Genomic DNA, 23,638 nt, shown 5'->3' with positions numbered 1-23,638 from the left:
TTAAAGCACTGATTGTTATATTAAGCCGCAATATAACTCCTGGAGTTTTTATCTAATCATCCTGATTCTGCCATCTGTGGAAAATAAACAGCATCTAACCCAGAATGAACAATATTTGTCACTTTTAGCACCAGTTTTAATTCTTACACTCTGAACAGATATTGCTAATTAATCAATATATGCATTTTTGCTGAGCCAGCAGTGACCTCAGAATCACTCTCACAACAGTATTCTTGGAAGCCACTACAAAAAATAAAATAAGGTCCTGGCCAGTTGGCTCAGTGGTAGAGCATTGGCCCAGTGTGTGGAAGTCCCAGGTTCAATTCCTGGCCAGGGTACACAGAAGAAGTGCCCATCTGCTTCTCCGCCCTTCCCCCTCTCCTTTCTCTCTATCTCTCTCTTCCCCTCCTGCAGCTGAGGCTCCATTGGAGCAAAGTTGGCCCAGGCACTGAGGATGGCTCCATGGCCTCTGCCTCAGGTGCTAGAATGGCTCTGGTTGCAGCGGAGAAATGCTCTAGTGGGCTTGCCAGGTGGATCCTAGTTGGGTGCATGTGGGAGTCTGTCTCTCTGCCTCCCTGATTCTCACTTCAGGAAAAATAAATATATAAATAAAATAAATAAAATTTAGCCTCACAAAAAGAAGAAAAGATATTTTTTCCTTAGAGACAGAAGGAAAGAGGTCAAATAGGAAATAAGTGTAATGTAGATAAAGGTGAGGGCGGTGCTTGAGCATTGCTGAGAAGATCTGAACTCGAACAAAAGCTCAAGACAACGAAAGCTTAAATAAGATATGGGTGTGTTCGCATAAAGTCTGGAGGCAGACAGTCTAGAGCAGATACAATCATCAAGGACCCAGGCTCTTATCTTTTTGCACTGCCATCGTTAACAAGACTTCTACCTCAAGGTCCAGGATGGAGGCTTGAGCTCCTGCTATTATGTCTTCAGTCCAAGCAGCATAAAGAAGAAAAAAGTTTGTAGTCAGGACTAACACTTAGCTGGTACAGATCAGTAGAGCTGCATCAGTAGTAAAATAATTGAAATACTTCTGTACCAGCTGGCGAATAGCAGCTGACTCACTGATGCCCATTCCTCTGCTTGCTCATTCTCTGGGACCACCCAACCCTCCAAGACAACAACCTGGCTCAATTGGGATCTTTCAAGACATTCCTCCGGCAGTATGGCCAGTGTTCTGGTAGTACCAGTTGTAAAATAGTTGCACTGGATATGTATCTTACTTTCAAAAACAGCACCTAGCTCACAAAACAAGAACTTGTTCTTTTATCACAATGGCCAGAATGAAGTCCTATGACTGCAAGGGAGGTTGGGAAATGTAGCTTTTGTTCTGGGTGGCCATGTGCCCAGCCAGAAAGAGAGAGTTTACTAACTATCAAGATTAAGGAAAAAGAAATGAATGATATTAGGAGACAATAGCAGACTAAGCTGTGTGGGAGGGCTAAATATGTGCTGAGTAGCACAGAGGGCTTGCGGAGGCTGGCTGGGGTGGCTGATTCTTCAGCACAGGGCAGGTAGAGATAGAAAAGAAGAAATCAACCCGACCAGCTGTGGATTGAGCATCGACCTGGGATGTTGAGGACCCAGGTTAGAAACCCAGAAGTCACTGGCTTGAGAACAGGCTCACCAGCTTGAGCACAGGGTTGCTGGCTTGAGCATGGGATCATAGACATGACCCCATGGTCGCTGGCTTGAAGCCAAAGGTTGCTGGCTTGAGCAAGGGGTCACTGGCTTGACTGGAGCCCCTGGTCAAGGCACTTATGAGAAGCAATCAATGAACAACTAAAGTGTTGCAACTATGAGTTGATGCTTCTCATCTCTCCCTTTTCCTGTCTCTGTCTCTCTAAAGCTGGGACAGTGAAACAAGGAGAGGCCTAGGATAGAAGAAGCAACAGCCTCGGCAGGGCTGCTGTCAGCTCACTGAAGAGTCAGAAAAAAGGGGGACTTGGGGACAGGTTCAGGGGTTGAGTCCAGGATGAGCTGCTGCTGCCCATTGCTCCCCTGGCTGCAAGTCTCCTGGGAATCTTAGAGTTTAGGAGAAAGAAAATTCACTTGAAAAGGGTATGCAACATAATCAAATGTCAAAATAACCTGGAGATGTTTTCTCTAAACCTGTGTAACCTGATTGATCAATGTCACCCCATTAAAATTAACAACAACAACAACAAAAAGATCTCTTACTTAGTGGTGCAAAAAAAAAAAAAAAAAAAAAAAAAAAAAAGAAGAGAAAAGGAGATTTGAGGGGGCATGCCCATAGGAGGACATGCCGACAGGGGGATTTAAGACAGGCTGGCAGGTGGAAGTTTCGAGATATCGGGTCCTAGGAGCGGGGCCTCACGAGGAACTGGAACTCAGAACTTGAAAGCCATCAGGAACTCTGCCGGGATCTTCAGTATGGCTCACATTTCTGAGGAAAAAATATCTTTTCGGTTCCCTGAAAATTTGAGCTCACAGGAGGAAATCAAGGGGATTTTTCTTTCTCTTGTAAAATTTCCTATAATTTCTTTCTTTAAAAAGTACAAAGTGCCTGACCAGGCGGTGGCGCAGTGGATAGAGCGTCGGACTGGGATGCGGAAGTACCCAGGTTCGAGACTCCGAGGTCGCGCGCGGGCTCATCTGGCTTGAGCAAAGAGCTCGCCAGCTTGGACCCAAGGTCGCTGGCTCCAGCAAGGGGTTACTCGGTCTGCTGAAGGCCCACGGTCAAGGCACATGTGAGAAAGCAATCAATGAACAACTAAGAAGTCGCAAGGCGCAACGAGAAACTGATGATTGATGCTTCTCATCTCTCTCTGTTCCTGTCTGTCTGTCCCTGTCTATCTCTGCCTCTGTAAAAAAAAAAAAAAAAAAAAAAAAAAAAAAAAAAAAGTTAAAAAAAAAAAGTACAAAGTAACATGTGGACATTGTGATGAATAAAATAATGTCAAGACAAATTGACTCACAGACTCTCTCCCCACTCCCAATTCTCTGTTGCTCTCATCACTGAAAACCCAGTACCCTTTGAGAGACGGGGCAGCACCTGCCCGGGCGGGAGGACCCCGCTGCTCCCTCACCGGCTCTGGGAAGTCAGTGGCAGGGCTTGACCTAGAAGATGGGCCTTTGGACTTCTCGGTCCCATTTCTTGGAATCCACTTCCCTCACAGGCCTGTTGCACACCAGTGCTTGCTGCTTCTTCCTTACGCTCCAAAGCTGCTTGGAGCACCACTGCTTTGTTCAGGCTGGTGTCTGAGCCCATCATTGTTCAGTACATGGGAGCAGTCCGGTTTCCAGTGCTGTAAAGGGCCCTTCTGTGAACACTTTGGGTGAAACACTTCTTAGCTCTGTGTTATTTCCTTGGAGGATATATAAGTAGGAATGGTATGATAGGATCAAAGGGTCTGAATAGCTTCATGGCTCTTGTGGCCTATGCACAGATGGTTAGGAAGGTATTTTAAGAGGATTTAAGCACCTACTGACTTGGTAAAAAGTTATAATAATTTTTTTACGGTTATATATATATATATATATATATTTGTTTTTATATTCTTTACTAAAGTTCTGTCCTTATGGGAAGGAGGTGGATGAAGAAAGATATTACTGTTGAATCCAGGTGTGCAAATAAAAGGCAGTAAATGTTCATCTCAGAAGCACTGGCATACCCCTCTAGTTGGGGGTGTATTAAAAAGGAGTCATGGTTGGTTCAGGTTCTGTCATTAAGTAGCTCTGAGAGCTCAGTGACTCCTCCAGAGTGAGAGCATACAATCTGAAGGTCTCTATGCCTCCTTTTTATTAGCTTGGAGTCTTGTAACCTTGGCATGGAACACTGAGATGCTTTGCCTGCCTCTGCAGCATGGAGCTGAGGAACAGGCTGTATCCTAGAGTCCCACCTCCAGAGGCGGATTTAATGGCGTGTGTATGGGCGCGTGCCCTGGGCCCCGACTTCTGAAGGGCCCTGCAAAACCCCAACTTTCCACTTTTTTCTAATGACACCAAGTTTGGTTTCATATGTGCAATTTTAACATTAATAGTACATAATATTTTTTTATTTATTTAAATATGGTTAACATGTATTTTTATTTTCCTTCTCTCTCTTTTCTTTAAGAGGCCCAATATTTTCTTCTGTGTCTAGGCCTCAACCGACCTTAATCCGCCTCTGCCCACCTCCCTTGGGTTTATCTGGCAGTGGGGGTGGTCTGCCTCATGATTTAGAAAGCCTGCAGGTGAGGCAGCAATGCAGTCTTTATCTGGCCACTGAGGCCAACCGGTGAGGTGTCCAGTCTCGACTAAATCTCTTCCCGGTTTTATTCAGTCCTTTCACATCACCCACTGTGGTGCATACTTCCCCATCCAGCTCTGCAGTGGGAAGAGCCGCAACCTGGGGGTGGCCAGGGAAGAGGGGAACCAAAGCCTCTGAGGCCTCTGTGAGCTGTCCCTGACAGAGGTTACAGATTGTGGGGAGTGGATGGAACCCGTGGGTTTGCCCTGACCAGGTAGGTTGTGACCTTATTAAATCTATTTTCTTTTCTAGGCCTATTTCCCTTTTGGCATAATTATGGAATGGGACTAACTGACCTTTAAAGGCTTTCCCTTAAAGGTGGTATTTCCCTCTTTTCCCTCCCTGGGGCTTGTGGGTACTTGTCCCTGGGTGGTGGGGGTGGGGTGGGGTGGTGATGTTATCCCTCTGCTCATACTAGGCAGGGTCAGCCATAGGTAGAAGCTGAGTGGTTTTGTGTAGGTCGCCCAGGTCTTTCTTATCTTGAAATAAGACAAGGGTTGGACAGGATGAGGCCTCTTCCTTCTTCACCAAGGCCCCTGGCTGACTTTTAGCAGGGTTCTCAAATTCAGGTTTCACCTCTTGTTCCTTTCTCCGATGGCTGAGGATTTCCCTATCCTCTGTCTTACTCTTCAATCTCGTTCCTCCACTTCCTCCAAGTCCACAGACAAACCATGGTATTATCTTGGGAGGGAGTGTATTTGATACTGAGAAGACTGTCTGGGACTCATGGGAAAGAAAAGCGACTTAAGTATGAAATATTAAGAGGAAAGGCAGGGCCCAGAAGGAAGCTACACACTGACCCCTCCAGGTAAATACTATAAAATCATCAGTGTGAGTTGAGTGGTGACTTTGAATTCTGAAAGTGAGAACTTTTTTGAGGATAGATTCTCATCTGAAAAATGGTACTAATAGAAAATGGTGACCCATAGAAAAAAAGTGAGGCTTAAAAGATATTTTAAATATATAATCCCAAACGCTGACTTATTCAATTGTTAGTTTTCATTTTCACAATCTCTCCCTTCCCTACCCTCTCCAGTCCCCCTCCCATCCTCTCGTGACCTCTCCCTTCTTTCTTTTTTTTTTTTTTTTTTTCCTTCTTCCTTTTTTGCCCTCGCGCAAGCGCCATATGCCACGCTGAGTCAGGCTGCAGGGAGAGCTCCGGAGGGCCCGGCAGGGGCGGAGCTTGCGCCTGCGCAGTAGGCGGCCTTGGGCCGGGGCGGGGCGGGGGAGGTTTATATCCGCGGAGGATCAGCTGACGCTCTGCATTGCAGACTGCGGAGTCCAGCGTCGTCATGTACGCTTTCGTCCTCCTGGCCAGCCTCCTGGGCGCGGGTAAGCCCTTGGACCCCCAGCCCGGGGGAGGGCTGCCCCTGCAGAACGTTGGCTAGAGCGGGCTGTATCGGGCCTCGCTCCCCCGCTCCCCCTCGGGGTTGGCGAGGGGCGCGCACTGCGCAGGCGTGTGCGCTGCGCCGGTACCTGCTGCTTGACGAGAGGGCCGGGGGAGTTGGCTGGGAGACGGGCGGTGAAGAGCTCCGGGTTAGGACGCCTAGGCATCGGGTCGGGGCGAGTGGGCGAGGCTGGTGGCTTCTCCCTCAGGGCTCCAGTTGGTGCCGGGGCGGCAGGGCCTCCCTGGGCCTTCCCTCCAGGCTGCCCTTCCAGTTATGGGGGGTGAGTCTGTAGGGTGAGCCCTCCAACAACTGTGTTGTTCTTGTGCTGGGCGCACGTGATTGAAATGGAATAGAGCCTCGTTTAGCTGGACACACTTTGTCCGTCGACCTCATGAGGTTGCCCTAGTTTTTAAGGGTATTGAAGTTGCAGGAAGCATAAAAGTACACTATACCATCTGTGTTGATGTTTATCTTTGTACATGTATGTGTTTACTCTTGATTCTATCTTGAAGATGATACGGGTTTTTTGATCCGGATGATTTTGCAACGCAGGTGCACAGGAATATTCTTTTTCTTTTTTTTTAAAGGGAAGTTGATTTATTTTAAAGACTCGTACAAGCTTGTTTTTAAAGACTTTATTCAGTTCAGAGAGGAGAGAGAGAGAAGGGGTAGGAGCAGGAAGCATCAATTCTCATATGTGCCTTGACTAGGCAAGCCCACGGTTTTGAACTGGCGACCTCAGTGTTCCAGGTCGATACTTTATCCCACTGCGCCACCACAGGTCAGGCCATAGGAGTATTCTTACACCTGTTTGTGGTCCCGAAATAGTACTGGTTGTTAAAATCACTGCAGGCTATGAAGGTAAGGCATGGGAACCAGCTGCACTGTCTTTCTGGAATTCAGAGGAGCCTGCGTGCCTTCCCCAAGCCACTGTGACCTTCCCTTCCCCCTAATTATTGGCTTCACATCTTACCCACATTTAAAAGCATCATGGTACAGGGAAAGGTGTGAGGTTGAAATACTTAATCAAAATTCTGTAGTTTGATAGTCATGGAGCCAGATTTTAATTTATGTAACGTTGATTTTAATTTTTAAACAGGTTCGGGTGTTTTCAGATAATAGTTCAGTGAGGGAAATAATCCTGATCTTTAGGGCCAACCTCAGTTTTTGTTTATTAACTACATAATTTAGAGACTAGCCATGCTAACTATCATGTTGTCATCCAAATTTTAATAAACAGTAACAAAATGGCTGAGAGTTGATGGAAAACCAAAGAATTTAGAAGACACCGACAGATGAAGTAGGTTTGAGGTTTTTCCTCATGTTAGCTTTCAGCAACTCACAAGATGTGTTTTAACCTAAAATCAAGCTCTTTTTTGATTGGTTTTATTTATTTATTTTTAGAGAGAGGAAGGGGGAGAAAAAAACATCCATTTGTTGTTCCACTTAATTATTCATTCATTGGTTGATTCTTGTATATTCCCTGTCTGGAGATCAAACTCACAACCTTGGTGTATCCGGATGACACTAATCAACTGAGCTGCCCTGCCAGGGCTTAAACCAAGCTCTTAAATTAGTTTTACTTGTAGACTATGAAAGGTTATCTGCTTATAAAGAAAGATTATTGGTTTGATAGTCACTGAAGAAAATTTATTTCTCGCTGGGGTTGATTCTGTTATAATTTCATGGTTGGTGTAATAAACTAATGCCACTCTCTAAATTTTCTATATTGATTGAGATCAGTTTTTTCCCCCCAGTATCAAATAATTGTTCTTAGGCAGTGAGTCACTCCTCACAAGACCTTTAAGAGTTCTGAATCACTCAGATCACCCAAAAGGGACTTAATTGATTCCTTGGAAATATAAAACCCTCCTTTGGTATATATGAGAATTTAGTTAATCAGAATATTAACCAGGTCAAGAGGCCTGTTTCCCTGAGTATGGAGATAAATGGGAATGTGTTATAATGGCCTTGCTCTAACCTTGCTGCCATTTGGTTAGGTGAGTTATGCCAAGGTCGTGCTAATAACAGTGTATGGATGCTGACTTGGCTTGACAGAGCTGACTCCACTGACTTTTTGGAAGTGTTCTAAAATTTCTAATGTTGATACTGTTAATGAAGGTCCATGGTGATGGCAGCCATCTGCTCTCTGAGAGGTACTTAGAACACGCCATTCCAACATGGTGCTGCTGTATAGTACAGTGTCACTCTGAATCGGAGAAGCTGTATGGTTTGTGTGTGTGTGTGTGTTGTTGTTTTTTTTTTAACAAGGGACACATTTTCATTGAGAAGAACTTTTATTTATTTATTTTAGATTTTATTTATTCATTTTAGAGAGAGGAGACACACACAGAGAGAGACAGAGAGAAGGGAGGGAGGAGCAGAAAGCATCAACTCCCATATGTGCCTTGACCAGGGAAGCCCGGGGTTTTGAACCAGCGACCTCAGTGTTCCAGGTCAATGCTTTTACTCACTGCACCACTGCAGGTCAGGTTATGGTTTGGGTTTTAATGATATCCTCATGGTAGAGACGCAGCCATTCCTCCCTTTTCCCTACTTGGAAAAAAAGGGAAGTGATGGTATACTGAAAGAATTTGAGACTAATCTCACCACTTTGTTAAGGGATGAAGACTTCAAAGGCCCTCAGAAGTGATTTGCCTAAATCATAGGCTGTTTACTGGCAAAGTCAGGATTAGAACCCAGGACTCCTAACAGTGCTTGCTCTTCCCATATCCTTCCATGGACACCAGCCTTCTCACTTTTTACAAACTTAGAGCGACCCACCATATGCAGCCCCCAGGGTTAAGGATGTAGCACATTAGCAGCAACAGAGTCCCCTTTGTCTTTCCATTCACTGCAGTTTCACTTGCCCCAAAGGAAACAACTTGGTTAGCTTTTAGCACCTTAGATGTAAACATTTATCTGCTATTTTTGAACTTCCTATTAAGGACTCATACAGTAAGGCCGTATTGTTGAGTGATTCCTGGAGCTAAGATGGCTAGTCCAGGGTTAATGAGGGGACATAAGTAAAGCAGTGCTGTGCGGGGGGTGGGGGACCTGTTCATTGAACCAGGCTGCCATTGCTACTGTCGCTCATGTGACAGCTAACCAGCTGGATGGTGTTTGCCCAACACAGGCAGGGAGGCTCTCTAGGCAAGCTAGAATGTATTATGTACAATTATATATTCATTTGATAGTTACTGCTGTTTATGATCCAAGACATGAATTTATGTCAGTCTGCTGAATAGCTGCAGAATTCTAGTTCTCACTTGCCAGGTAATTTTGGATAAATACCCTGTTTATCAGTTTTCAGTCAAAAATCAGCTTGACTGAAAATTCATGAAGGGTTTATTTATATTAACCAGTCAAGGACTTGGTAAGTGACTTAATTACATTTGATAAGTATATCCTGTACCTCCTATGGGAGTTGAAAGGTATTGGATTGAGTGGATTTTTTAAGAGTAGGGGAAGGAGAGCCTGACCAAGTGGTGGCGCAGTGGATAGAGCGTTGGACTGAGATGCAGAGGACCCAGGTTCGAGGCCCCGAGGTCGTCGGCTTGAGCGCGGGCTCATTTGGTTTAACAAGGCTCACCAGCTTGAGCCCAAGGTTGCTGGCTTGAGCAAGGGGTCACTTGGTCAGCTGTAGCCTCACAGTCAAGGCACATATGAGAAAGCAATCAATAAACAACTGAGGTGCCACACGAAAAATTGATGCTTCTCATCTCTCTCCGGTCCTGTCTGTCTGTCCCTATCTGTCCTTCTCTCTGATTCTCTGTCTCTGTCAAAAAAATATTTTAAAAAAAAGAATAAGGGAAGGAGAACTTGGAACTTGTTCGTCCATATTCTTGGTTTTCAAAACTGGAATAGCCAGGCTGGAACTTGACAATGGAGAAGAGGAAGGAAGGGTGGACAGAGTGTTGTTGGCTTGGAAAACCATCTAATAAGGCACGGGGCGCTCTCAAGGCCAAAACCAAGCTGCTCTTGTGCCATGGCTTTTAGAAGCAGCCTTCTACAGTGGGCACTCTAGATTACTGGGTGTCAGGCCCTAAGCCTTGCTCTCTGGGTCCAGTTTGGTTGTGCCACCACAAAGATAGTTCTCTATTTTTTTTAAATCAACAGAAGAGAATACTAATTACATTGCCTGATAGTTTTTTGTTTGTTTGTTTGTTTTTAACCATTTTAAAACAGTGGTAATAGTTGTAAGGTATTTTTCCCCACCGAGAAGGAAGGAAGGGGCTCGGAGCCACCAAGTGTGTTATAACAAAAGGCTTTATTGAGTACGGAGCACGCAACCTGCCCGGCAAAGTTCCCTGGCCCTGAGGTAAGATGGAGGCCAGGGAAGTTGCACGGATTAAACCGCGTGGGAGATATTTAAAGGGGTCCCTCTAGGGAAGTTGGGCTAACATGACGTGGTGAAATCCCACTGGCTGGTAGACGGTCGCTTTTTTCCAAATGGTTACTGTGAAACCTCCTTTGGCGCGCTTGGTTGTGGGCGGTCCTAGCCAAAGTTTGCGGGTCTGAGTTCCCCACGTGACCATCCCCCATTATCCACTGACCTTACATTCTGACCTTTTGTGTTAAATAGAACAAGGGGCACCGTTTATTCGTCTGGCTACTTCCTGCTGAATAGGGGTGTCGTGGGGAGGGGATGATCAGAAGGTGGTGGCTTTGAGGGGTGTCAGGAGGAACATCTGTGTGGCCGTGATTGGAGAAACTTCATGGATGCAGTCCTGTAAGGATTTAAAAAAAAGAGGAGTAATAGAGGGATTTGCAGGGTCCAGCCTTTTGGTGAGCTGGAGATGGATGAAGTCCAGTGGTTCCGACTGCCAAGAAGTGAGATGAATTATAATGACATTTCTAAATTTTAAAATTGAATTCTAGCCAAATTTGGATAGATACTGCTTTTGAAAAGAAATAATTTACATTAGTGGAAACTTCATAAATAAGATTGAGGAGATACTGTAGGAAGTTCTTTTGGCCAATCTTAGAGATGTCACTTATAGCAAAAAAAATATCCTTTAGCAGCTGTGATGGCATGTTGTCCTGTGTATGTAGGTTCATGTAGTTTCTTATTTCACTAGTTAAGAACTTAAAGTTTGATCCCTGGCTGGGTAGCTCAGTTTGTTAAGTTTGTCCCAAGATGCCAAGGTTGTAAGTTTGATCTCCAGCAGGGCATGTACAAGAATCAACCAATGAATCCATAAACCAGTGCAGCAACAAATTCATGTATCTCCGCCACCCCTCCTCTCTCTAAAAAAAAATAAAAATTAAAGAAAAAATTGAAGTTTGTCCTGCAAGGTCACATGACATCTGGCCCTGGGCTGCCGTTCAGAACTCGACTTCCATTCCTCCCATCAGATCAGGGCTGCTGCCCAGCCCCCACACCTACCCCCTGTGCCTTATTGTTGCTCTGCACTTTGTGTTCTGTCTGAGATAACCCACGTGGTTTACTCCCTCCGTTCAGCTCTCTGCTCAGATATTGCTGTATCAGAATTCCCTACTGCTCTGTCTGTGATGGTCATGCCATCCTGCCCTAGTCTTGCTCTTCTTTGGCTTTGCTTCGTTTTTCTTCATAGCTCTCACATTATATGGTACATTTGTTTGCTGTCTTGATCCCTTGCTGTATCTGCAGCATGTACCACAGTGCTCAGCACAGTAAGGTCTCAGCATTACTGAATGGTGGTGTGAGGTGTAGCCAAGTAGACTTCACTCAGGAGGTACTGGTAGGTTGGTGTGCATAACGCTTAAAGGTTAATAATGCCAAGTCTGTATCACAGGTAAATGAAAGCATTTAATTTACTGACATGCATTTTAAGAAATTGTGTTTAAGAGTTGACAAATCAAAGGTCACTTCGGGTGAAGTGAAACTTTGACATTTCTAATAGTTCATGCCCTAGTTAGAGGGACCTCAAAAACTGTGGGAGAGGGTTTTTTGTGGGTGGTAGGGACACAGGAATCTAACATGACTTAGATACTCTGGTGGCTTTGATTTGAGATAAATCTGAAAAGGGAACCCAGCTGTAAATTGAGGAAGGTATTTCCTCTCCTTTTTTTTCCAGAAGTTGGTTGTAAGTGTTTAACTTGGTGGTTCTCAAATGCTTCACTCTCAGGATCCCTATATACTTATAAGGGATTGAGGGAGCCCAAAGAGCTTTTGTTTGTGTGGGCTATATCTGTTGATATTTACCATCTCATAAATTAAGTTGATGAGATTGTTGTTGTTTTTTTTTTCTTAGCAAGAAGTGGGGGAACAGACAGGGACAGAACAACAGGAAGGTTGAGGCTCCAGCTGAGCCCACTGCTGGACTCTTGCTCAAGCCAGCAATCTTTGGGCTCAAGCCAGACCATGGGATCATGTCGATGAGCCCACGCTCAAGCTGGAGACCTTGGTGTTTTGAACCTGGGACCTCAGCATCCTAGGTCAGTGCTCTATCCACCAGGCCACCTCTGGTCAGGCAGAAATTCTTTGGAAATAATGATGAGCCTATAACTTTTTTGTTTTATTTGATATATATTTTTTCCTTTTTATTGCATTTATTCGGGTAACACTGGTTAACAAAATTGTACAGGTTTCAGGTGCCCAGTTCCACAACGCATCTTCTCTATACCATATTGTGTGTTCATCACCCAAAGAACCCATAACATTTAATATAATTTTTATGAAAAATAACTTTTTTTCTAAAACAATCATATGTAGAGAGAAGATTGGCTTGTTTTACATTTTTGCAATCTTATCAACACCTGGCTAGACTCAGCTGCTTCTGCACTCATTCTGTTGCAGTGTCACATGTCACATGCCTTGGGATAACTCTTCTGCACATTTGTGAATGAGTGGGTGAAAAGGCAGCTAACATCTTGGTGGTGGTATGAGAATTCTAACCTCATGGACCCCTGAAAGGATCTCTGGGATCCTCAGGTTCTCTGCACCATATTTAGGACCGCTGGTGTAGCTGTTGTGTGGGAACTGCAGGCATCGTAATGCCTGACACTGAGAGTTGATTGTGTACCCAGCACTGCTTGCTGTGAGTGCATTTTGCTTAACATTGGTTTAATCTTACACCAGAATACTGGGGGCAGTCTAATATCTGCCCTCACTCGTGCTGTGGTCTGAATTTTACATTTTGGCAATGTAAATGAAGGCAGTATAATTAAGTAGTAACTAAAGTTTGTCAGAAGTGACATGTATAGTAGACACACATGTATCTGAAACTAATAAACAGTCATGTGGGACAAGTCCAGAACACTGAATTTCTTTAGTGGGGTTTGCATGAAATCCTTTTTTTAAGCATATCATTGTTTTCTACAAGTGTTCAGAGACCATGCAGCCATTTAGCAGCATTCAGATAGGGCCTGTGGCAGTTTCTGGCTCACTGCATCACCCTGAGCTGCATCCTAGGCTGGGTCTCGAACCATGCTGGTGTGGGTATGACCCCTGTCTATACCTGTTCACCTGACTGGACCCTGGGCAATACTGCCAGGGGTCACTTCTTCAGGGTCCCTTTGTGGTAGAATCTTACTAAGGGTGATTTTAAGTTTACCTCTGATCATCACCTGATAGGTTGACATTTTGGAAGAAAAACTTTGCTAGCAGGAGTGTATATTGGAGTGGAATACTCTTGAATAAACTAGATAGGTGTTTCTTTTCTGAAAATTAATTATGCTATATAACATCACTTTTGTACAGCTAATAAGATTGCATTCTTAGCCCTGGCCGGTTGGCTCAGTGGTAGAGCGTCGGCCTGGCGTGCAGGAGTCCGATGTTCGATTCCCGGCCAGGGCACACAGGAGAAGCACCCATCTGCTTCTCCACCCCTCCCCCTCTTCTTCCTCTCTGTCTCTCTCTTCCCCTCCCGCAGCCGAGGCTCCATTGGAGCAAAGATGGCCCGGGCGCTGAGGATGGCTCCATGGCCTCTGCCTCAGGTGCTAGAGTGGCTCTGGTCGCAACAGAGCGATGCCCCAGATGGGCAGAGCATTGCCCCCTGGTGGGCATGCTGGGTGGATCCCGATCGGGCGGATGTGGGAGTCTGTCTGACTGCCTCCCCGTTTCTGGCTTTGGAAAAATACAAAAAAAAAAAAAGATTGCATTCTTGTTCCTCGGTGTCTCAATTATTGCACAAGGTAATTTGCCTGAGGACTCTGTTGCTTTCTCCATGTAGATAGATTTCTTGCCTTAAAATGATCTTTGTGAGGAAAATTAAAAAGCAAGGCAGTAGTGGAAGAGGAGAAGCAGGGAAGAAAGAACCCTTGTCTTAAATAACAAATATAGCTTATCTGGGCCAGAAGTGATGGGATGTCAGCCTAGTGAGCCTGATAGCTTATTGCTATGGGTTTCTCTTGTGATAAGAGGAATATTTGGACCTTACTTTCTCCAGTTCAAGGCAGGCTGCCTCTGAGGGTATGTTCTTCCGAATGAAGAACGGGCAGTGTTTTTATTCTCCTCTGCAGAATGCTTTTCAAAAGCAAGATCCTGTAAAGAAGAGACAAGTGCTCTTTGCTGTGGAATGTATTATACTTGCAACGCCAGCTGGGATCAGGTAGTCAGTGTTGAGTGTGTTGCACTATCTCTTGCTCTTTGGGATCTAAGTGCATGAATTCTGAGAAAATGTCAGAATGCAGGGGACCTTAGGTAGATGCTGCCTCTCCTGGGGTTAGCCTCTCTTGGTTTCCTAGCAACCTGCCTGTTGCCATGGTGATACATTACCCAGAGGGCAGATCCACTGCCTTTGGAATGTTTGCTCTGCTTATTGCTACTGGGAGGCTACATGCATTTCTGCTATCCTTTCTTTGGAAGCCTGACTTGAGCAGTATTTAGCACATATTACCTAAAATATTTAAAAGGAAAATCATATGTTGTATAGCTAAAAAAAGACTGATTGCTTTAAGAAATAGAGCGAAGGTCTGTCTTCTAGAAAAGGTCCCCTTTATTGTGAGAATGCTTTCAAAATCTTTGGTAAATATATTGTATACGCAGGGCTTTTAAATATCCTCACTGGAGGTAAGCCTTAGTAAAGACTTGTCATTTGGAGACTCTTGGTAAATGAGGTAGATGATTAAACTGGTGTTTAGTTATGCTTAGGTTTGACTGCAGACAGCAGGGACCTCTAGAATAGTAGTGGCTTAAGTATGATAGAACTGTTCCTATCTGTCATAGAAAGTTGAGGAGCCAGGCAGTCCAGGGCTGGTTCGGTGGTTCTGCTCCCAGAAGAACTTGGAGCCTTTTCTAGGTTGATGTTCCACATCCTTGAGCTCTAGCCCCTTTGTTTATGGTCCATCATGATTGTTAAAGGTCCACTTGTCTTTATTTTTTCTTTTTTTCTTTTTGGAGTGTAAGAGACACACACACACACAGGAAGGGAGAAAGATGAGAAGCATCAAGTTGTAGTTGTGTCACTTTTAGTTGTTCATTGATTGCTTCTCATACATACCTTGACCGGGGGGCTCCAGCTGAGCCAGTGACACCTTGCTCAAGCCAGTGACCTTGAGCTCAAGCCAGCAACCATAGGATCATGTTGATGATCCCACACTCAAGCCGGTGACCCCGTGCTAAAGCTGGTGAGCCTGCGCTCAAGCTGATGACCTTGGGGTTCGGAACCTGGGACCTCGGCATTTCAGGTTGATGGTCTGTCTGCTCTACCACCACTGGCCAGGCCACACTTGTCTTTAAAGGTGTGATAACCTCATCAGTCAGCATGTGGTTTTCGTGGCCAGAGCATGCTACAGAAGTGGCTGGGAAACATTTTCAGTCTTGATAGCCATGTGTGTATCTATCTGAAAGTCTGTAGCTCCTTTGAAAGGAGTGAAGAATAGATGCAGGGAGCAACTTGCCATCTCTGCCACGCTGGGCAATCATCGTCCCCTCAAACAGACTCTAATGTTTAACTTCTTTTTCTTATTTATTTGTTTTAGAGAGAGGAAGCAGGGGGAGAGAGAGAGAAACATTAATTTGTTCCACTTATTTATGCATCATTGGTTGATTGTAGTATGTGCCCTGATGGGTTCAAACCTGCAACTTTGGCGTTTTGGGAATGATGCTCTAATTAACCGAGCTACCTGGCCAGGGCTCTTTTTTCTGATTGTAAAGGTAATAGGAGAAAAAATTAAATTTGCCGAAGTATAAAAATTAGAATGTGACTGCCTCTCCTTATCATCTGTCCCCTCCAGCTCACTGCTAACAATTAGAGATGTGTAAATCAGCTTCCTGGGTAATGGGCAATCTCAGTGCTTTCTCTTTCTCATTAATCTGCACAGCGTTCAGGAGAAAGGGGTGCTCTGATTTTCCCCATTTTACAGGTAATTGTGGTGTAAATGAATTGTCAGAGTCTCAGCTTGGCAGACAGCAGAGCAGGGGTGCAGTCAGGCCTGTACCCCAACTTTCAGAGAAGGAAGCTTGGTGCTATGTTGCCTCCTCCCTCTTCCAGTAAAGGAGGTTTTAAGGCGGCTCTTCTAAAAGATGCCTTCCAAAAATAATTTGAACAGCAGCATTATGGGGATTGGGGGAAATCAACCTGTAGCTCCAATTTCATGAATTACTAAAAGCATTTCACCTGTGGTCCTGTTGGTCTCTTTCTGGGCACCTCGTTCTTCCTCATGCAGGACTGCTTGTTAAGCACCTACGTACATGGTGTCAACTCCTGAGCTCATTACAGTGTGGCTTGTGACTCCTGGGTCTTGCATTTAGTAACAGACAACTCCTAAGGTTGCTGGGACACAGCTCTCCAGGTCTTTGAGCTGCCAGTTAATTACCTGATTAAATGTAAACTAGAACAGTCCTGATTCAGTGGTTTATGGAGCACCCATCTTGGGCAGGATAATGGGTCAGAGAAAGTTCCTGTTGCCACTACATATGCTGATGATGATAATGGCACTGAAGTGGACTTCTGTAGCATGCCAGCACTGCACTGTTTTACACATATTTTTCCAAACTTCTAGGAGTGAGTACTAGCTATAGAGGCCTGTTTTGCAGATTGGAAGACTGACCTCTCAAGGTTACATGACTAGAAGTGGTGGAGCCAAGATCTGAACTGTTGACTTTCTGATTTCAGAGCCGATCTGCTAGGGCAGTTGAGATATGTGGATACATTAAAATACCACAGAGGTGATGGGAAGGGTGTAATGGTGGAGAGATGCAGTATTTTCTGGCACTTGAAAGTATATCGTAGTTGTCATCTTGATTCCCAGTGACATCAATGGAAAAACAGGCTCAGCAGGACTGTGAATTGCTTCAGGTCATTTGGACAGGACTTGGAGGCAGATCATATCTTCTTTTCAGTATGCCATATTTGAAGAACATTTAATTTAGATGGTGGGTAAGTTGCCATAGACATCTCACTCTAGACTCAAGATTTAGTTATTTCCTTTTCACAAAATGTCACCATAAGGGCACCTAAAACACTGGGCTGTACCGAGCTCGCACTCCCTCCCAGGCTTGCTGAGCTCTTGTTTAGCATCTAGAGCTGCCACAGCCCATGGCGACAGGCTGGTCCCCTTTGTGGCAACCGTTCGCAACACAGTGCAATTCCATTATAACCTATTTTTGGTAAGCAACCTACATGCGGAATGGTTTAGAACAGTGTTTTTCAACTACTGGTCTGCGAACCGGTCCGCCAGAAATTTCGTGCTGGTCTGTGAAGGAGGTAACCACCCTGACGTTTGAAGATAATAGACCCAATGATCTTAGTCCAGTTCATTTATGCTCAGGGTGATTTCTGCCTTAGCAATCCCCGAAGTAATTCTCTTATTTTCACCAGTCCCCAGTGTAAAAAGGTTGAAAGCCACACTGGCTTAGAACATGTCTGTATTTTCTTTAGGCCTGGAGAGTAAAAAGGGAACAGCATACATGCCTTTTTTAGGGAAAAACAGTTGACGTTTTTGAAAATAGCTATCTTAATAAACTGAAACTTGCCTGGAGGGTTGCAGGGTCTCTGAAACACTAAGTTCTCTAATTTCAGCCTACCAGTTTTGTCACTGAGGGCTCGAATGCTAGGCTCTTCAACTGAGAAGTGTAGTGCTTGATTTCACTGAGTAGTGTTCATGTCTTAATATGACACATTTAATTAGAAATCTCCAGGGGTCAGACAGACATTCTAAGAAGTTTCTTAGATTTCAACATACCACCTCCAAGAAGGAAGTTGGAATTTGGGGACAGAATGTGGGAGGATGAGAATAGAGATGAGAGCTTTGCTGGGAACGTGTTTTGAGAAATAACTCATCAGAAAGTGGTTTAAGGTAATTTTTATATATTGGTTATGTATTAATACTGCAAATGTCCTTTGCCTCACTATTATAAGAATTAAGACTTAGCCCCTAAGAGGTCTTTTGGCCCTACTCGCCACTCAGGATCCCTCTTACTCAGAATTCCTTATAGGCTGGGCATTTTGTTTTGCATGGTTGCTACTGCTGTTGGAGAGCTCATTACTTAATGAGGGAAGCCATTCCTTTTTTTATTCCTGAGGATGTTAAGTGTGCTCCTTACCTTGAGCTGTGGTCTGCCTGTTAACCTCTGCTCATTGCTTGAGGTCTGGGGTTTGATGAGACTGGACATGTTCAGGGGGTGTGGCCGCAGACTGAGGCCTGGGGTTTGAGACCACACAGAACAGATCCGCTTTCGTGTGATAAGTAGGAGTCCTTTACCTGTGAAGATGGCTGTATACCTCTAAAGCACTCTCTCCCAGCTAAACACTTCCAGTCTTCCAGGGAACTCAGGAATGCTGTCATATGCCCTCACCTGCCGACCTGCTGTGCTTGTGGTTTCACAGGAAGCAGTGTGCAGGTGTGCTCTGCCTTTCCTGTGGCCTGTGCCCTGTGCCCTGTCCTCCCCTCACGCTGGTTTGGGCAGTGCAGTATATGACCACACCTCCCTCTTTGGTTGGCTTTTACTGTTTCTTTTCCTCTTTTAGCATAAGACAGTGATTTTCACCCTATTTCATCTCAATACACACATAAACTAATTAAAATTCTGCAGCATACCAAAAATATATTTTTGCCCATCTGACAAAAAAAATAGGTATAATTTATTTATTTAAAAAAAATTTTGTTTTTTTATTTTTCTGAAGCCTGAAACGGGGAGTGCAGTCAGACTCACTCCCGCATGCACCCGACCGGGATCCACCCGGCACGCCCACCAGGGGGCGATGCTTTGCCCCTCCAGGGTGTCACTCTGTTGCAACCAGAGCCAGTCTAGCGCCTGAGGCAGAGGCCACAGAGCCATCCTTAGCGCCGGGGCCAACTTTGCTCCAATGGAGCCTCTGCTGCGGGAGGGGAAGAGAGAGGCAGAGAGGAAGGAGAGGGGGAGGGGTGGAGAAGCAGATGGGCGCCTCTCCTGTGTGCCCTGGCCGGGAATCGAACCCGGGACTTCCGCACGCCAGGCCGGCGCTCTACCACTGAGACAATCGGACAGGGCAATAGGTATAATTTTAATTGATACACACACACTAATTAATAGTAATTACCTACCCATGGTTCTCCAAAGTGACTTCTAAAAAAAATCAGTTGCCTGTACTTATATATAAGGATTTCTGGTACCAAGAAGTAACCAATCAGATGTAACCTTAGTACGTGATATGACCAATAAGGTGCAGCTCATGTTGATGGTTCAAGATGGGGCATTCGCCTGACCGAGCGGTGGCGCAGTGGATAGAGCGTCGGACTGGGATGCAGAGGACCCAGGTTCGAGACCCCGAGGTCGCCAGCTTGAGCGCGGGCTCATCTGGTTTGAATAAAAGCCCACCAGCTTGAACCCAAGGTCGCTGGCTCCAGCAAGGGGTTACTCGGTCTGCTGAAGGCCCGCAGTCAAGGCACATATGAGAAAGCAATCAATGAACAACTAAGGTGTTGCAACACGCAATGAAAAACTAATGATTGATGCTTCTCATCTCTCTCCGTTCCTGTCTGTCCCTATCTATCCCTTTCTGACTCTCTGTCTCTATAAAAAATAAATAAATTTACTTGTTCTTTATTAAAAAAAAATGGGGCATTCACACTGGAGGGCTATTGTTGTGCTGGCTGCTGTCTTTTATCTATCTATTGTCTATCTATCTGTCTGTCTGTCTGTCTACCTACCTACCTATCTAGACAATCTAAGGGAAGAGAGGTCAGGACCCCTGGCTTAATAGGTATTGTTTTAAAAATTCTTGATGCATGCCAGTTGGAAATTGCTGGCCTGAGATACTTCCTGTTTCAGTTCAGTCCTGTGTTTCGTTTTCCTGCCTCTCATGCTGTTTGGAATCTTTGTCTCTCTCTCAGCCCTTGCTGTCCCGCTTCTTGCTTAGACGCTTTGGAATGTGCTCTTCACTCCAGTTAGGAACCCTGCCGGCTGAATCTCCCACCCCCTTTTCAGTCCTGCTGTCAGGCCTGGTTGTGAAGACTCTCACAGAAGCTACTGCCTGTGGGGGATGAGTGTGTCAGATGGTATCTGTCCTGGTGTGCCTGAGGCCTGTCTTCGTGGCCTGCTCCTGCCACTTTCCTTTGCTCTACTTCCGAAGAGACAAAGGGGGATTCTTCCCCTCTGACAAAGAGAAGTGCTGGGCCGTGGATGTTCGGGAGTTTCCCCGTGCCCTCTGCACTTAGCCAGCCTTTGTTACCTCTGTCCTGTAGGTGCTAGTTCACATTTCATTTTGAAGATGCCACCTCTAGCTCCCTATAGGCATAGCCATTTTCTTGGCTGCTCTGTGCATGTGGCTCCCTGTGTTACTATTTTACTGTTATATCTGTCCCTCCCGCTGTGGGGTCAAAGAGCCCACACTTGTTCACGTTGGTCTCCCCTCTGAGGGTCCTGAACTTGGCCCAGTCAGTGGAGTTGGGCATCCTGCCTTCATTTCGTTGTTTTTACACTTCTGTGGAGAAAAACCATGCTTGCCTCTACAGCTTTCTGTGCACAGCTGGGGTCCCTGGCCAGGTGTCATGGTGCCCTAGAGATCCCCTGAATTCGTGTGAGGATTTGAGTATAAATACACTTCCTGGGGACAGTATTCTTGTCCCCACATATTCTCAGCCATTGTTTGCCCTCAGCTCAGATCAGCTCCCAGAATAAGCACCTGGACCTCTCAGCAGGTAGCTCACTGGTGTCACCCAGGCTCGTGTTTTAGCCTTGCATTACTGATCTTGAGGGGACACAGTTATTTCTCTGTCAGTGTGCGTTGAGTCACATCTGCTGTACACCACAGTTTTTATAATGTGTACCTTTATAAATTTGGCTTATTTAGGTTGGAGGTAAGCGGGAATGCCTTGCCAAGAACTGAATTTCCAGGAGCTGGGACTTCAGTTTCATTTCTCAGTGTCCATGAACTCTCTTTTAGGCTTGACTTTGATGACTGTAGATCTACCAGATTGGCCACCTTTGCATGTCATTTACCTCTAGTTCTGAGGTGGGGGGCTTGCCTTGCTTGATTAATAGTCACTGGACTGGGAAATGGCCTTGGGTTTGTTAGCCGAGCCAATCTCAGTTAAAAGGGACTACCCAGATGATTTTTAGTCCAGAATAACCTGGCCAAAACAAATAACAAAGTCATTATTACAAATGATCAGTGTTTCAAGTTTCTAGAAGGCGTAAATAAGCTACAAAGTATTCTTGCTGTTCAGGCCTATGATGTTGCCTTTCATTCCCTGAACCTGATAGATTTTGATCATTTGTAGCCAGTCTCTGGCTGGGATGGTTGGGGAAAATCCTTGGATCAGAGTTCCACCCGAGCTATCCCACCAGGACCATTTTTCAGTTTCAGAATCAAGGATATCGTGGACCTGTTTTAAGAAACAATAGGAACTCTTAAGGTAGTTTATAAAATATTTTTTTAAAATTATACAGACACAAGATAACTTTGAGAGTTAAATAAATTCAGCTAACCACCCTTTGTTATTCTTTTCTGATTTTTATATAACTCATGTAATGTTATATTCTGGGTTTTTCTATTATATATTATCTTTATATTTAACAGCTATGTAACATTTTAATAATATTTCTCTATTTTTATCTATTCAAGTCGTATCTACTTTTTTAATATTGTGAATTAATACTTAATATATTATTTATGCATATCATATTTTACATTTTGAATTGCTCAATTTCTTTAAAATGTATTTCTACCAGTGGATTACTTTTTGAAGAGGGATATTGTTTCAGTTCTTGAAATGCATTAATATATTAAGAAACATCAAAAAACAAAACAAAACACCAGTCACACTGCTATCAGCATATAAGGATACATCTTTTACTACAAACTTGTCATGATCCAGTGACAAGACCTTTTTTTCCTTGGCTAATTGGACTTTCAAAATATGGCACCCTCTTTAATCTGCATTTCTCTAGTGTTAGGTGATGTTGAAGTTTTCTGCATTTTCCTGACCTCATTTCTGTGCGTGTGATTTCTGCCCAGGTCCCTTTCTCGTTACACAGTGGACGGCACACCATGCACCGGTTCTGCATGGGCATGTTCACTTAGTGATATGTGGTCTTGCTTTTCTGCTAGTAACTTGTTTATGTGCAAAAACTGACACAGTTAGCTTTGTAAAGAGCTTTTCCATTAGGACATTAAGAACCATTTTTTTTGGGGGGGGGTATTTTTCTGAAGCTGGAAACGGGGAGGCAGTCAGACTCCTGCATGCGCCCGACCGGGATCCACCTGGCATGCCCACCAGGGGGTGATGCTCTGCCCATCCTGGGCGTTGCTCTGTCGCGACCAGAGCCACCCTAGCGCCTGGGGCAGAGGCCGAGGAGTCATCCCCAGCGCCCGGGCCATCTTTTGCTCCAATGGAACCTCGGCTGTGGGAAGGGAAGAGAGAGACAGAGAGGAAGGAGAGGAGGAGGGGTGGAGAAGCAGATGGGCGCCTCTCCTGTGTGTCCTGGCCGGGAATCGAACCCAGGACTTCCGCACACCAGGCCGATGCTCTACCACTGAGCCAACCAGCCAGGGCCTTAAGAACCATTTTTCTGTGTAGTAGGGATATGAATCTTGGTGCTTTTCCCTACAGATTAAAAAAAAAAAATCTTTGGCCTTTTTTTAATTTTTTTTAATTTTTTTATTTTTCTGAAGTTGGAAACCGGGAGGCAGTCAGACAAGACTCCCGCATGTGCCCGACCGAGATCCACCCGGCATGCCCACCCGGGGGCGATGCTCTGCCCCTCTGGAGCATCGCTCTGTTGCAACCAGAGCCATTCTAGCGCCTGAGGCAGAGGCCACAGAGCCATCCCCAGTGCCCGGGCAAACTTTGCTCCAATGGAGCCTTGGCTGCGGGAGGGGAAGAGAGAGACAGAGAGGAAGGAGAGGGGGAGGGATGGAGAAGCAGATGGGCACTTCTCCTGTGTGCCCTGGCCAGGAATTGAACCTGGGATTCCTGCACGCCAGGCTGACACTCTACCACTGAGCCAACCGGCCAGGGCCTGGCTAATTTTTATTCTATAGTAGTTAAAGTCTATATTTAAATGTCAGTCTCCTGTGATTTCTTTCATTACTTCATGGAATTTTTAAAAAAGTTACAAAGATGAAAATGTCTGATATTCCCTAATACGATTTAAAAATAGTTTGAGAGGAAAAAGATGAACCAGATAAAGTAGTTCCTTCTATCCCTGTGACTTCTGTGACAACACAGCTTCTTGTCTTGAGCAGTGCCTCTGTGGTTTGGGTTTCATGTGGCTGGGTCAGGGTCTCAGCACGAGTATCCGTCTGAGTGCCAGGGCTAGCCTGAGCCCCGGTAAACAAATGAGGGGACCGGGGTGGGAAAGGAGCCACCTCCTCACAGTGTTTTCCTTTCAGCTGTCGCCAGCCCCGTCCTGGGCCTGAGAGAATGCAGCAGAGGCTCGGCCACGTGGTGCCAGAGCGTGAAGACGGCAGCCGACTGCGGCGCTGTGAAGCACTGCCTGCAGACCGTCTGGAGCAAGCCCACGGTGGTGCGTGCCCTCCTCCGTCCTCAGTGCCTTTACGTTGTCTGGGACCACTGCCATGCACAGGGCTTTCTCTGCCCCATTGCTCCTCACGATGACCCTGTGAGGGAGGCA

The 23,638-nt window shown here is 45.3% G+C and overlaps 1 protein-coding gene across 1 annotated transcript in view; it reads left to right on the top strand.

Moving 5' to 3' along the window:
• The first annotated feature begins 5,458 nt into the window (after window positions 1–5,458).
• Window positions 5,459–23,638, top strand: part of PSAP (prosaposin) — a 33,401-nt gene continuing 15,221 nt past the window's right edge. The window contains exons 1-2 of the mRNA XM_066242626.1: window positions 5,459–5,596; window positions 23,397–23,530. Of these exons, the coding sequence (XP_066098723.1) occupies window positions 5,557–5,596; window positions 23,397–23,530 (174 nt within the window). The 5' untranslated portion in view covers window positions 5,459–5,556. The remainder of the gene's footprint in view (window positions 5,597–23,396; window positions 23,531–23,638) is intronic.

Source organism: Saccopteryx bilineata, chromosome 9 (genome assembly GCF_036850765.1).
Source record: "Saccopteryx bilineata isolate mSacBil1 chromosome 9, mSacBil1_pri_phased_curated, whole genome shotgun sequence".
Taxonomy (NCBI): domain Eukaryota; kingdom Metazoa; phylum Chordata; class Mammalia; order Chiroptera; family Emballonuridae; genus Saccopteryx; species Saccopteryx bilineata.
The sequence above is the reverse complement of the archived record's forward strand: the minus strand, read 5'-3'. Positions and strand labels throughout refer to the sequence as shown.